We start from the raw sequence: 15,382 nt of genomic DNA, 5'->3' as shown, positions 1-15,382 counted from the left end.
TCTCTGCTTTATAGAATTAAGTAAATCACCTTGAAGGTCTTTGGAAAGTATCTGTCTGTGTAATTTTGGTGAGACTTTAGTAGTAAGGAGGAAGCTTTGTTTCCATGGTGTCTCTAATTTCCTTCAAGAAGCCTCAGCTAGGGAAACGGGTACATGCATTGCTGCACTTTCAAATGAAGGAACGTAATTCCAGAGCTCTTGGTCATATCTATTAATACTGCTTTGATATTAATTCATTGACGAGTATTCAGGAGAACTGAGGGAAACCCCATCAGTCTACATTATAGCTGAGTGTTGGGATGTAAGTTAGGGAGCTTCCATCTCAGTCCGCAGACCATAACTAGTGAATGGGCTTAATCGTTGCTTCGTATTAATGAACTAAAACCAATGTCATTTTCGAGCAAGGACATGAACGTGTCATGAAATTTGGAACTTCACGGAGATGTCTTTTTACCCTGCAGACGTTGACGAGTGTGCGGAAAACATAAACCTTTGTGAGAATGGCCAGTGCCTGAACGTGCCGGGAGCCTACCGCTGCGAGTGTGAAATGGGCTTCACCCCAGCCTCAGACAGCAGGTCCTGCCAAGGTGGGCCGCCAGGCTTCCAATTCATTTTCAAGTCGGAGCAGCGACAGCAAATGAACCCACGGAAAAGGCTGGACCGGGCTCCACCTGGAAGCAGAATACAGAGTGCATGCTGCACATACAAAAGCCGCTCGTTTGAGCGTGGATTATTTTGTGGAATGAATAATGAGGAAGGCTGGCTTTCATCTCTTAGGAAATATTTCTCTGGCCAAGATCCAATAGTTGGAAATTCAGCTTATTCTTTTTTTTTTTCTTTAAACACTTCCTTTTTTTCCTTTTGTGTCACTAAATGAATGACATGTGATACACCTCTTCAGCTTTTAAATGGTGGTCTATTGCCTACCTCAGCCATCTGTATTTATTAGGCTTAGTAAAGTCAAAGCAGCTTGTTTCTAGCATTTCCTTTCCTGTTTAAGTCTGCGGTGTGTATGTCTGCGACTAAAAGCCTCCTAAGTCCACCAAGGACTTGTTCACCTCTGCTCAAGAGGGGGAAAATACATCATCTCTTTCCTAAAAATGGGGCATTGTGTCTGGTATGCTATCTGTCTGGGGGGCGGGGGGGGGATGGATTTTCTCTCAAGTTAGAGATTCAATTCATAGTACACGTACACATAGTTTGGGCCAGCAACATGCTATAGGAAATACAATATGTCTGAAGAATGAAAGGAATTTAGTTTTGTTGTGAGACCATGGAACTTCAACCAAATTTGCCATTCATAGAAACTCTGCAAAAAATTTTTTTTTAATAAGTGACTACCTCAACTCCAACTCTGGCTCCTCCTCTTCCTTCTCTCTCCTCCCCCACCCCCAAGCTAACTCTCAGGATGATAAAATGAAACAAATCTCAGTCCCTTTCCCTACTATAGTGTGAAAGAAGTGGCGAATACCAGCACAGACACACAAAAATAACATCAACCAGACCCAGACAAATTGCACTGGGGAGACTCAGCCAAACCTCACCCTGCCCCACCATCAGAAAGTAGACCTTAAGAGAGAAATTTTGAGGGCTGGAGAGATGGCTCAGAGGTTAAGAACACTGGTTGTTCTTCCAGAGGTCCTGAGTTCAATTCCCAGCACCCACATGGTGGCTCACAACCACCTGTAATGAGATCTGGTGCCCTCTTCTGGCCTGCAGGGATGCATGCAAACAGAACACTTTATACATAATAAATAAATGAATCTTTGGGCTAGAGAGATGGCTCAGAGGTTAAGAGCACCCACTGCTCTTCCAAAGGTCCTGAGTTCAATTCCCACAACCACATGGTGGCTCACAACCATCCTGTAATGAGATCTGGTGCCCTTTTCTGGCTTGCAGGGATACATGCAGGCAGAACACTGTAAACAAATAAATAAAATAAAAAGATTTACTTATTTAAAGAGAGAGAGAGAGAGAGAGAGAGAGAGAGATTATGCCTGAGAGACCGTGACGTCTGGGTAACTAGTCAGCAGTGTGAATTGCTTGGTGGTTGATGAAGGCTCTAGGGGAAGATGATATTCTATTTTTTATCTGTTAGCAATGCATTCTATATCATTAGAATTGCTGAGTACCAGTAATATAAAGGCTGTGTTTTACCCTGTCCTACATAGCTGCTGCATTAGTATAAATGGGAAGCTTTTGGTAGTTCATTTAAGAGTGAAGTGTGTGCTCGCAAAGATGACGCCATTCTCTCTCCATCGGCAGACTACCAACAGTTTATTTGCAACCTTCATGAAGAAACATTCGCTCTCTTTCCTTAAAAGACAGCTTTCTTGTCCCAACAAAGGGCAAGACACATTTAAATATTAGCTGAACATTTCACACAATTTGAATAGCCCCTTAGACCTAAGATAATTAGAAACAAATGAGTGTAACTATTTTAAATGGCCAGGAGACCCCTTTAAATTTAAGATACAGCTGTTTCAAGATAGAGTTTGAAATGACTTATCTACAGAGCCTGCAAAATGACTCAGCAAGGGAAGGTGCTTGCCACCAAGCCTCATGACAGGAGTTCTGTCCCTGGGACCCACATGATAGAAGAAGAGGGCCAATACCCACAAATCACCCCCTCCCTTCCACATGCAAGCCACGATGTGCACATGCACACGCACACACTAAATAAATGAGTGTAATTTTTAAGAATCATTTTTAAAGAATTGTTTCCTTAAAAAAGAATGACCTAAATGTTACATGTGGGCTTCATTCTCACAGTATTGGACAATTTATATATTAAAGTGTCCACCTTCTTTTTGTGGGTACAAACACATTATTTCTGCAATTCTGCCTTTACTGTTTTTGTGCCTTGTTTTCACTTAAGTGTAACTACTTTGTATATATTGCCCTTTGGCTACTGCCTCATGCGATGGTTTTATAAACTGAGTTTCTGATTTTAGTAGAAATGTTTTTTGGTTTGTTTTTTTTTTTTAAGATTTTACATGGGTATGTGTGTTGTGGAGTAGGGTGGTATGTGTCCGTGTGATGTGAGTGCTCATGGAGCCCGGAAGAGGGTATCAAATTCCTAAAGCTGGATTTGCAGATGGTTGTGAGCCATTGAATGTGGCTACAAGGAATCAAACTCAGGTCCTCTAGAAGAGCAGTATGCTCTCTGAACTACTTACTGAGTCACCCCTCCAGCTCTGTTAGTAGCTATATTTTTAGCCAAATTCAGAGAAATTATGGATATGGATCATGTTATTTCATGGTATAAGGAACACTATTCTTTACATGTTTATAAATGATTTTATGGTAATAGGTCAGATTATAAAATAAACTAAAATTAAGTGTTAAAGACTTTTTACCAACATATGAATATGTAGTGTTAATATCATTTTATATTTCAATATGTCAATTACAAACTACATGTTTGTACGAATTAGGTAGAATCTTTCATTTGTGTTTGCTTTTTAAAATTTCACTAATTTGATGAGTTTGCATTTAATTTTTGTATTCTACTTATGTTGCCTAAACTGATACTTCCTATTAGAGTATATTATAATCCAAAATGGTTATAATATTAGACATTTGGGTCTAGGGTGTAGCTCAGTGGTAAAGCCCTTGCTTCACATGCGTGGGTCTCTATGTCATATTTCTAGTACTGAAGAAAGGGGAAAAGGTATAAGACACTCATTGAACCAAAGTAGGGTTTGTTTTATATCTTATTCTATAGATAAGCATGTCTTACTTACTGTTTGGATTGTTTATCTAGCCAAAGATGAAGTTTTTTTTTTTAAAAAAAAAAAAGGTTACTGCTCATAAATATCTTAGAATTTAGAAAAGTTCATTGTTACATGTTAAAAACTTTAAATATCTTTGTCAACAAGAGGTGACCTTATTTTTCATGTCCTCAGATATTGATGAATGCTCTTTCCAAAACATTTGTGTCTTTGGAACATGCAACAATTTGCCTGGAATGTTTCACTGTATCTGTGATGATGGTTACGAACTGGACAGGACAGGAGGAAACTGCACAGGTATTGTGAGTCAGGGATGACTGTGTTCTCATGGCTTGGCATTAATGTTCTAGGCTAACTACTTAAGCTCCTCAAAACTCCTGTACATTAGGCTGTGCGTGCTTCCAAAAAAGAAAAAGCACATTCTGATATATTTACTTTCTACTATGGAATTTATTTGCGTTTAGATAAACAACTTCATTATTTAATACAAAACTAGTAAGTATTCATATAGCGTGTGAACATATGTGAATTGATACATATATTTCATTTTTCCTAATTTTTAACAAAATTTATTATAAACAAATCTTGCAAATAAATACCATCATATAACAAAATTAACCAGACCCAAAGCCCACGCATCTTGGTGAACTTCTGCACAGGCTGGATAGCAATTCTGAGCCTGTGGAACTTCTCACTGGATTCTCGATTTTTCTTTGCACCTTTTCCTGAAACTCACTTCATAGCCCAGGCTGGCCTTGAACTCACAGAGATCCTCCTGGCTCTGCCTCCCAAATGGCTGTGCCACCACTGCCCGGCTCTTGTTTTTTCTTAAGCAGATAATTTTTCTTCCTCAGAATTGCAAAATTTGATTATTGCATATGTATTAGGATATTAAATGGCATTGTTGAAAATGTCATTTTTCTATGAGTTCCAGGTCTTTCTGGTCTACATAGGAAATTTCAGACCAGTCAGGACTATGAAGTATTACCCTATTGTCCCCCCCCTACATCCTCAAAAAAAAAAAATACACAACACACACACACACACACACACACACACACACACACACACACACTTGTACATATAGAATTCACACCATTACAGAACCTGTTCTGATTGTGTTGAATCTTTTATTTTCATTTTGCTCAGTCTTCTACAACCACCTATAATAACTTGGGAGAAAGGTCCACTCAATTCCTTGGGATAGCACTTCATATGTAGAAGTAAAGATGTTAACATGGGCATCTTACATGTTCATAGATATTGATGAGTGTGCAGATCCCATAAACTGTGTCAACGGCCTATGTGTGAACACGCCTGGTCGCTATGAGTGTAACTGCCCACCTGACTTTCAGCTGAACCCCACTGGCGTGGGTTGTGTTGGTAAGTTAAAGATAAATAAAATGTATAGAATTCATCTAGACAAAGTTGAATGTTTAAATTCTCTTAACAATTAACTGTAATATGTATTTGATATAATTCATTTAAAGAAAAACAGCCTCTTCACTTAAGAGACACTCTAGATAATTCTAAGTTTATAATTTGAAGGACGATTTGGAGTACATAACCAAGAAAGGGGGTAGTAGATATCTGAGTTAGCCAGGACTAAATCCTTTCTAAAATAAGCAATAATTTTTTTTCCAGTATAGATAGTTTTTTATTTTCTATAAACATCATTAAAAATTATTTTAAAACATTAAAAAGGAATCATTGAATGCACATAATAAAGGACAGTGCTCTTTACTTCTGAAGGATCTATGAACCATAAATTTCTATACTAATTTTATATGCCAAAGATGTTGACATACTAACTTTTTCATAGATGTGTTTATACACATAAGATGTTCATTCATTGCTTGTGGTGACACAGATTTAGAAACCAGTTTAACAAACTGGTTTAATGCAATCCAGACTCTCAGGAAGCTGAGGCATGAGGATTGCACATTGGAGTCTCGCCTGTGCTGTAGAATAAAGCCATATCTTAAAACAGAAAAAATGAGAAATATGAGCATTTTGGACATTGTAGAACTCATACGCAGTTTCTCCACAAAGCAAGTGCAATTAGACGTTAAAAGTCAGAGTTTTGCATGACACAAAGTCATTAAGTTTTAAATTAGAGCATTAAAACTTTTATGAGAACACATGTAAAAGCTACTAGCAAGGAATTTGAACAGTCAAGTAGGACAAGAAAGACAGGAAGGGAGGATAAAGGTAAAAGGGGGAAGAGAAAGGAAGGGATGCCAAATGAATTCAGAGCTAGCAAGGCAGGGACGGTGAGTTAACTCAGTTCTCTGCACCCAAGATTTGGCATCAGAAACAAATGAAAATATTGCAGTGTAGCAGTGAGAAGCAGCCAGATGGTTGTGCTGTATGCAGCTGGAAGTGAAAGGTACTTTATGGACTCATAAAGACTTTCAGAATACTCTGGTTAGAATGAGACCTCTTAGGGGTGACCTGGCCTAAAGCAGTTCTTTGGAAGGATTACTTGGGCTGCAAAGGCCAAAATGCAGTGGACCTGGGCCAAGAATTGAAGCTAAGAGATGAGTTAGGAGGCCATTGTAGTAGTCTAGGTTAAAAAAGATGCTGATGTCTGGAATTCAGACCAAGGGGGAAAGGCATCAGTGATGTCAGTTGCCAGATACATTTTGAAGATAAAGTTATGAAGCCTTGTTATTACTGGTGTGATAAAGGAATGAGAAAAAGGTACCAGAAAGGGCAGCAAGCCTGGACAGCTGAGAAAGATGGGAACTTCCATTGACTGAAACCTTTAAGACTTAAGGACAAGTAGAACAGATCTGTATGTGGAATGAAGAGTATCCAGTTTAATTTTTGGAAGTGTTAACTTGGAAATAACTAATAATACTTAAGAAAAATAAGCAGAAAGGTTTAGAACTCAGAAGAAAGGTAAGAGAGAATTCTGAACTTGAGCTCACTTGAGGGAAAAAGAAAATACTGCTTAAAGCTGCGGCTCAAGATGGTCACTATAGAGACAAGACAGTCTTCCCGGTCACTGGAACCTTGGGCTGAAGAGGTCTAGTTTGACAACCTTTACACCATCTGCCAATGTTGCCGTGAAGATTGAAGTAAAGCCACTGCAGGATGCAGAAGAAAAGAGCAGAATGAGATTGTTAACATGTCACAAGCTTAGTTCACTTCTCCTAGGCATGTTTCCGTGTCTTTACAAACTCAAGCTACAGATTAGTTATTCCCAGTCTTACTTTGTTCACATGATTTGAAATGTCCAGAGTACTTGCAAATAAGGAGTGCCTCGCTGTGTTGCTTATTCTGTGGATATATGGAAAACAGTCTATGGTTTCTAGTGACCACCATCTGCCATCATGTCTTATGGTTGACTCAATCTTTTGAGATGTTTAAAAGCGAAGGAGTGTGTTGTGCAGGGGATTAGGATGTGCGGCTCCACATCAGTGTGCAAAATTTTTGAACTTAGTCTTTCAAATGCCTTCCTGAGGGGTTCTCGCCATAGCAAGGACCACTTAAGATCTTCTGTTGTTCTGCAGACAACCGCGTGGGCAACTGTTACTTGAAGTTTGGTCCTCGAGGAGATGGGAGTCTGTCCTGCAACACAGAGATCGGGGTGGGCGTCAGTCGATCCTCCTGCTGCTGCTCCCTGGGGAAGGCCTGGGGAAACCCCTGCGAGACATGTCCCCCTGTAAATAGCAGTAAGTACAGAACTGGAAGAAAAGGAACAGAACATTCCTAGTCCAGGATAGAAACAAGTTGCTATTATATTCTTGGGCAGAGGGCACAGGGCGGGGTGGCTTTGGACTGTTGTCAGTGGTTCTGCTGAAATCTGCCAAGAGTGTTTTATAGAAAAGGAATTTCAGTTCCTTTCTTCCTATTTTTTTTATTATGTTTCTCTTTAAAAAAAATCATTTTAACCACAATCCAATCTGAATGGTGATAATGTTGATTCTCCTTAGTATCACACATGAAGTCCACTCCTGGGTCTTCTTGGAGGTTATTAGTTCAAGTCCCATAGGTGGAGTGTATCATGAAGTCAGTCCCAGAGCACTTTAAATGGAAACATGTGTTCTGATATGAATGGAAACCAAGCCTTTGTGCCATAGACTCCTGATGTTTGTTATTGACTTGCCAAGTCATTTGTGATATGAATTATCTAAAAGGAAGTGTTTTCTTTAAAATAAAAACAAAAAAAAGGGTTTTGTTTTCCCACTGCATCCCATTGTCATTGATGAAATAATGATATTTGGGAGTAAGATATGCTATACATTATTGTACATGCATTTGAAAGGACACAAAAGAAAAATATGGACATCCCCTGAGGATTTGAGTTTGGCAGTTGCTGGATGTTTGCTGATTGTTTTTAACCTCTGGGATCCAAGAATCAAACTTTTTGTTTTCCTCCCCCTCCACCCCCAGCTGAATATTACACCCTGTGTCCTGGAGGTGAAGGCTTTAGACCCAACCCCATCACAATCATCTTAGAGGGTGAGTTCATCCCTAGTTGTCATGTAGTTTTTAATAAGATAAATGGCTTAGTTTAGAGGGAAGCCGGTACAAAAGTCAGTGTGAAGCCTTGCCAGCAGGATTCTAGAGTGGAATTCCAGGTAGACAGTCTGTCTCACACATGTTAAGCAACAATTTAACTGAGAAATAGCCATCCGTTGCCCGCATCTTAAGCGACAATTTAACTGAGAAGTATCCATCCGCATGCAACAATTTAACTGAGGAGTAGCCATCCATTGTCAGCATCTGGCATACAGTTGTTATGCAGAGAAACTTTGTGTTACATATCCCCAACAAATTACATGCAGCTTGCTTCCATTACGCTCCTCAGCAAACAGCAACAAGGCAAGAGAATCTCAGTCAGAAGAAACGCCAGCACTTACCGGCCTCCCTTTAGGTGCACAGATGTCTGTGGTCCCTAAGAGCCGTCATGTCTGAAAGCTGCAAATACTGACTCTTTGGTTGTGATGTTTGTTGTTAATGAACTGTCTCCTCTTGTAGACATTGACGAATGTCAGGAGTTGCCAGGGCTCTGCCAGGGCGGAAACTGTATCAACACATTTGGGAGTTTCCAGTGTGAGTGCCCACAGGGCTACTACCTCAGTGAGGAGACCCGCATCTGTGAAGGTGAGGGAGACTGGCGCCGTTTCCTACCATAGTGTCACCTCTCATGGCCCTGCGTCCTACCGTAGGGCTCTGTTGAGACTGATGGCTTTCATCTTTTCATAACAATGTTGTTCCCTTTGTATAGTGATGAACTATTTGTACTTCCTTTGCAATAATTTATTTTAAAAAATATTTTGAGTAAGATGATTGGTTAAGAATAAATTGAAAATGGAATTTTGAATACGAAGTTAGTTACATGTAAATGTTAACAATCAATTTAAGTAGGAACCTGTAAACTTAAATGTGACTGCAACTCAATATTGGTCGATAATTTCTGAATGTTGGGTATAATATAAAGACGTTGAAATGTCATATGGAATCTTTCTCCCTCCCCTTTGTCACATGGCAGTTATAATTTTATTTTTAGGGGACTGTCTTGCCCCTGGAGGCAAGGTCCATCCTTGTCTTTATTGCTTCAGATTCTGGTAACAGTATAACTTCAGTGTTTGTGTGTCGGATAAGGGACTGTTTCTAAAACTGAACATTAATAATGAAACATTATTTATTCTATTACAGCCTTTAGTTTTGAACTAACTAGCCAAAGGCATCTGAAATGTGACTTACCCTCCATTGAGAGCCTTTGAGGGGGACTTCTAATTTGAAAGGAGGATCATATAGCCTACACTCAGTTTAAAGTTGCTGTTAAAATTTAATTTGAATGGCGTAGGAAAAAAGCAGACTTCAAAGAAATTCCTCTTGAAGAATGTGAATTTCCCCAAATGTATACAGGCATGAGGCAATTGTTTTGTTTTGTTTTATATAGTTCATAATTTTTAGGATTGGGAGCTTTTTATCTTTTGTTGTTTTGTTTTGTTTTGTTTTTAAGAAATATGTTCTTGTGTCATGTAAATGTAAACACATTCTTTGGGGCTTTTCATTATTATTTCTGAATCTTATAAACACAGAATTAGGGAATCTACCTGCGGTCTGATCAGTAAACTATTCTATATACACTCATAGAGCCAACCTAACTCCTGGACATTCTCGCCTCCTCTAGATATTGATGAATGCTTTGCCCACCCTGGCGTGTGTGGACCTGGCACCTGCTACAACACCCTGGGGAATTACACTTGCATCTGCCCACCTGAGTACATGCAAGTCAACGGCGGGCACAACTGCATGGGTCAGTAGCCGTCACTGAGATGCACTGCTGGAGTCCAGGTTGCTGGCTTTGCAGCTAGGACACCTCTGTTCTCAGAATTACTGTTCAGAGCCTCTCGAAACCAGATTTAGTGAATGAGGAATCGTTATGAGTGCGGAAGTGTGTCAGAGTCCTGTGAACTGCTATGTCCCTCAGGCTTTTAATCTCCCACCACATGGTCACATAGTCTATAAATCTGAGATTTTTTAAAAAATGGCATTGAAGTTACATATCTTAGATAATTTTGATTCTCCATGTATATAAAATGCACTTTGTATAGATAAGATATTTAAATTTCAATACTTAATTATTTTTTCAATTAAATTAATATTTTAAATAAATGAATATAGTTTAGTAGATGAAGAAATGCATGCTAATTTGCCCATAAAACTCCTTGCTAAAAGCAGGGGCTGTCCATCTGGAAGCGATGGAGCAGTTCAGAGAGTTAAGACAGCTGAACATGACAGACCTTTTCCAGAGTTGTATCACCTCAGGAAAGTCAGCTGACCAAGCACACTGGTCTAACTGCCCCTGATGCCCAGCTGACCCATTTCTCTCCACGTAGACATGAGGAAAAGCTTTTGCTACCGAAGCTATAATGGGACCGCTTGTGAAAACGAGTTACCTTTTAACGTGACCAAGAGGATGTGCTGCTGTACATACAACGTTGGCAAAGCCTGGAACAAACCTTGTGAGCCGTGCCCAACACCAGGAACAGGTAGGTAACACAGCTCCTGCTCTGCTCAAGGCTTTTATCTGACCCACAGTCACAGTGTGTGTGACCGTAGTCGCAGGGGCTCAGTTCCAGAGAGATCCCCAAAGTATGCATGCTATGGCTTCAATTCCCAACTGACCTGAGCCAAACACCAACTCTTGAGACATATGCCGCATAAGCTCCAAATCTAAAAAGGTGGTGAGCACTATTGCTAGAATTTATGGCACTGGTCTACATGCAACCATCATCAAGTAAGACTGGCCATTTATTTATTCATCAAGTGGATTTATTGAGCAACTACTGTTTGTCACTGGGTTCAACGTAGAAGGTGTAATATTTTGGTAATGCAGCTTAAAAGCTTGCAACTTCAGTAATAATTGTTTAAATTACATCTTGAAAAATATGTTTAAAAAAGTATTTGCTGAAGAAATGTTACTTGAAAAATACATTTAAAAAAGAATTTCATGAAACGATTGCAGAAATCAGCTTGTTAATGTGTTCCTTGTGTAGCTCCTCGCTATGACACAGAAGGAGCCTTTATAGGACAATACATCTTAAATTATTTTATTTTTGTATATGTATAGGTGTTTTCCTTTATGTGTTTCTGTGCCTGGTGCCTGCAGAGGCCAGAAGAGGGCAATGAATCTTCAGGAATTGGGAATTATAAATGGTTGTGATGTGCTGTGTGCATGCTGGGAATGGGACCCAGAAGAACATGTCTCCAGCCTTCCATGGGAGGATTTTTCACAAGCGCAAATTCCATTGAAAGGAAAAAAAAAAATGAAACCTCACAGAGACAAGAATAGCAACCATTTCTCTTTACTCTTCATCTAGACCTTATGAGGCCTAGAGAATAGTAATTTTTCATAGTTACAGATCCTGACAGCTGAACTGAGAGAACCTATAGGAAGCAGGTTGTGCATTTGTCACCAAATACTGACTCGGCACGTGTTCAAACATTTCACTTAAGAGGATGCTAAAATGAATTCAGGGAGGAGGTGTGGAGAGATGGTACAGGGGCCTTTTTTTAGTGACTCAAATCCAGCAGTGTCTCTTTCCTCATCACATGACGAACACCTGACGGACCTGTCTCAGGGACGACAGATATATTTTGGTCTTGTGTTTTCCAAAAGTCAGGACCCATCACGGCAGGGAAAGCTGAGTGGAGCAGTTTGGGCCAGGGTAGCAGGAGCTTGAGGTCCCAGCTTGTTCACCGAGGGTAGACCAGGAGGCAGAGGATTCAGGCAGGAGGCAGAAGCAGGTGTGGTCTTTAAAGACCAACACTTCCAGACTGATTCCACCAGGCATGCCCAGCCTCTAAGTGCTCCACGGCCTCAAAAACTGCAACCTCGATTAAAAAGCCAGAGGCCAGTGTTCAAAGGGTGAGCTGGACAGGGGTGTCTCAGATCCCTACTGCAACAGCTTCCCGGGGGGGTTGTCTAGTCTTCCCTCGCCCCTGTTACGCTCCATAAGATGAAGTGAAGACATTCTCACCAGTCTCCGTTATAAAGCTCCAGAAGTAAAAGTTGAAAGTTGATGGTTTGAGAGAATGAATGTCATTTTCTCTGAGAAGACATTTGGGGGACAGATCTATATGTATATCAAAGCCCTTCACTTGCGTGACCCAAGCAAAGGATTTACGTCTCTAATGATGCCTTCTCTGGAAAATGGGATAATCAACAGTGATTAGGGGCTACTCCCTGTGAGTGTCATGCTTTCTGATGAACTGAGATTAGAGACAGATAGGAAGATAGATAAATGGAAAGGTAGATAGGTAAGTAGATAGATATATTGAATGGGTTAGTGGGTGGGTGGGTGGGTGGGTGGATGGGTGGGTAGATAGATAGATAGATAGATAGATAGATAGATAGATAGATAGATAGATAGATAGATAGATAGATAGATGGGTGGATAGATAGATGGATGGATAGATGGATAGATATATGATAGGTAGGTAGATGGATGGATGGATGAGAAAGAGAGATACATAATAGAAAGATGCATATCTGAAAGTGACCAGGCTATTAGAAAACATTGAATTGAAAACTCTGTGTTTACTGAAGAAAACTACAAAATCCTCACACTGATGTCACTGAGAGTCATGTGCCATATATATTTTACCACTACAGTCTTAGTTATACACACTTGCATCATGACCACCATCCAAAACACTTTGCTCTAACAAATGAGTGTTTCTTTACGTTTCTATTGATTTGGTGAGTTATAGGGAAGACCCCTTGTAGTCTCTATTTCTCGAATTTCACTTTCCAACAGATAGAACATTAAAAAAAAAAAAAAAACAAACTTTGGCCTCACTCTGGGGTCACCTCTAGCCCGTGTCTCCACTGCATGCAAAACCTACTACACATCTGTGCCTTGTGCAATCATGGCCTCTTTAAATTCAGTTTTTCAATCTTTATAAATTGGATATTTTTTACAATTTAAATTTTTTATTTATAATTAGTGTGTGTGTGTGTCCATGCCACTTTGTGTGTGTGTGTGTGTGTGTGTGTGTGTGTGTGTGTGTGTGTGTGTGTGTAGGTCAGAGGACAGCATTGTGAAGTTGTTTATCTCCTCACACTTGCATGAGAACTCCAGGGATCCAGCTCAGGTGTCAGGCTTACTCCATGAGAGCTTCTACAGCTGAGCCACCTAAGACCTAAGAAGCCTGAATTGAACCATTATTATAACTCTTTGTATCATAAGGGGGAAATAATTTAATTGCCAAAGAAATTGTGCTTTCTTTAGTACTTTGCTTACCATCTCCGGCTGTCAGATCAATAAAAACTTGATGACAGAGATGGCAATGACAGAGAATGCCCAGACTGTTTGCAGAAGCAGACACTGTTATCAAATGCATACGATTACAATTTAAAAGACTGGTTGTGAATAATATGGAAATGCTCTTATTGCTGAAAATGATTGTATAAATTATGGTATAATCACAGTATGAAAATTATGGTATAAAGAATGTGTCTGAGAATGTTAAGAGTACCTGCCTTTGTTTCTGTTTTAAAGCTGACTTTAAAACTATATGTGGAAATATTCCCGGATTCACCTTTGACATCCACACAGGGAAAGCCGTTGGTGAGTTTGTTCACATTATGTTTGTGAATACACACATACATATGTAAACATATGCATATATATGTCACAGTTTCTACTCAAGTGTCTTACAATGTAACAGTAACACAAAAGCTAATAATCTGGATTCCAGGCTAATGTGATTAGTTAATTAATCAAGAAACCATGTTTGCAGACTATGAGCAAGTGTTAATGATTGTATTACATTTCATCAGCATAGCCTAGCAATTAAATTATGATGATTACTTGACAATCAAATTCCATGCATACCATGCAAAAAATTCAAATTTCTCTTGCCATGCATATTGACTTACATGTCTAAACCTTATTTTGTGTTTGTGGGGGTGGACTGCCTCATGTGTGTTTGTGTGGGTGCATATGTATGTGTGTGCCAGTATTTCTAAAGGCCAGAGATTGATATCTGATGGCTTCCCTCAACAGTTTCCACATTATTTCCTGAGTCAGGCTCTCACTGAACCCAAAGGTCACTTACTCAGCTAGACAAGCTGGCCAGGAGCTCCAGGGATCCACCCGTCTCTGATCCCTCCCCTCTCAGCCCTGGGGTTACAGATGCATGCCTCTATGTCCAACTTTTATGTGGTCAGTGGGGATCTGAACTTGGATCCTTATGCTCACAGGGCAAGCACTGAACCCCCTCTCTCTGCCCCCTTCCTCTTATTTTAACTGTGAGTGACTCTTTTCAAAAATACATCTTAAGTTTTTTGTATATTTTAATATCATCCCTTTCATTTGACCTCATTATGAATGTACAGAATTCCTTTTCAGATAAATTGGTCCTTCTGAGTGGAATTTCAGTTGCGAACTCTATTTTTCCCCTCCTAGTTTAAGCAATCTACTTGAATGTGTGTGTGTAACAAAATGCATTAACTTAAGGGAATATAGCTTCATCCGATGAATGGCAGCTCTTGGGGTCACCTGACACAACAGGTGTGTGGGGCTTGATTCCTTAAGAGATGCACTTGACTTATTACCACATAAAATCACTTTCTGTGTTTGTTTTGCCATCCACCTCCATTTTCCCAAAGCTCTTTAGAAGAACTAACTGCACTGCCGTCTCTAGTTCTTTGTAAGCTACAAGACCATTTATGCCAGCTTGCATTTGACTTCAACAGAGAGTATGTCTTTTTATTTCAGGCTACACACAGCCTTGCTTTAAGGTGAGATGGTAAATACGTTTAGCAGAAACACATAACACTTTACCAAATCCATTCGATTCCAGACATTGACGAATGTAAAGAGATTCCGGGCATCTGTGCAAATGGTGTGTGCATCAACCAGATCGGCAGTTTCCGCTGCGAATGCCCGACCGGCTTCAGCTACAATGACCTGCTCTTGGTCTGTGAAGGTAATCTGAGACATGGGTGTCCGTGTCCTCCAAAGACTTTGCCATGCATGAGTGGCTTTTAGGTGGGGGTGGGCCTCTGATTTTGTACCATCTCTTCAGGAGTGGTTAAGAGTTGAGTGTGGAAGGTGGTGCACTGAATTTGATCCTAAAGCAGTAGCGATTGTTTACCTGGACCCTGTTGCCTTCCC

The 15,382-nt window shown here is 40.0% G+C and overlaps 1 protein-coding gene across 1 annotated transcript in view; it reads left to right on the top strand.

Annotated features, from left to right (window-relative positions):
• Window positions 1-15,382, top strand: part of Fbn2 (fibrillin 2) — a 215,328-nt gene that overhangs the window by 158,043 nt on the left and 41,903 nt on the right. The window contains exons 34-43 of the mRNA XM_036205263.1: window positions 462-587; window positions 3,909-4,031; window positions 4,995-5,117; window positions 7,253-7,414; window positions 8,136-8,204; window positions 8,724-8,849; window positions 9,886-10,011; window positions 10,595-10,747; window positions 13,763-13,831; window positions 15,069-15,194. Coding sequence (XP_036061156.1) covers window positions 462-587; window positions 3,909-4,031; window positions 4,995-5,117; window positions 7,253-7,414; window positions 8,136-8,204; window positions 8,724-8,849; window positions 9,886-10,011; window positions 10,595-10,747; window positions 13,763-13,831; window positions 15,069-15,194 — 1,203 coding nt within the window. The remainder of the gene's footprint in view (window positions 1-461; window positions 588-3,908; window positions 4,032-4,994; window positions 5,118-7,252; window positions 7,415-8,135; window positions 8,205-8,723; window positions 8,850-9,885; window positions 10,012-10,594; window positions 10,748-13,762; window positions 13,832-15,068; window positions 15,195-15,382) is intronic.

This window comes from Onychomys torridus, chromosome 13, assembly GCF_903995425.1.
Source record: "Onychomys torridus chromosome 13, mOncTor1.1, whole genome shotgun sequence".
NCBI classification, from domain to species: Eukaryota; Metazoa; Chordata; class Mammalia; order Rodentia; family Cricetidae; genus Onychomys; species Onychomys torridus.
The sequence above is the reverse complement of the archived record's forward strand: the minus strand, read 5'-3'. Positions and strand labels throughout refer to the sequence as shown.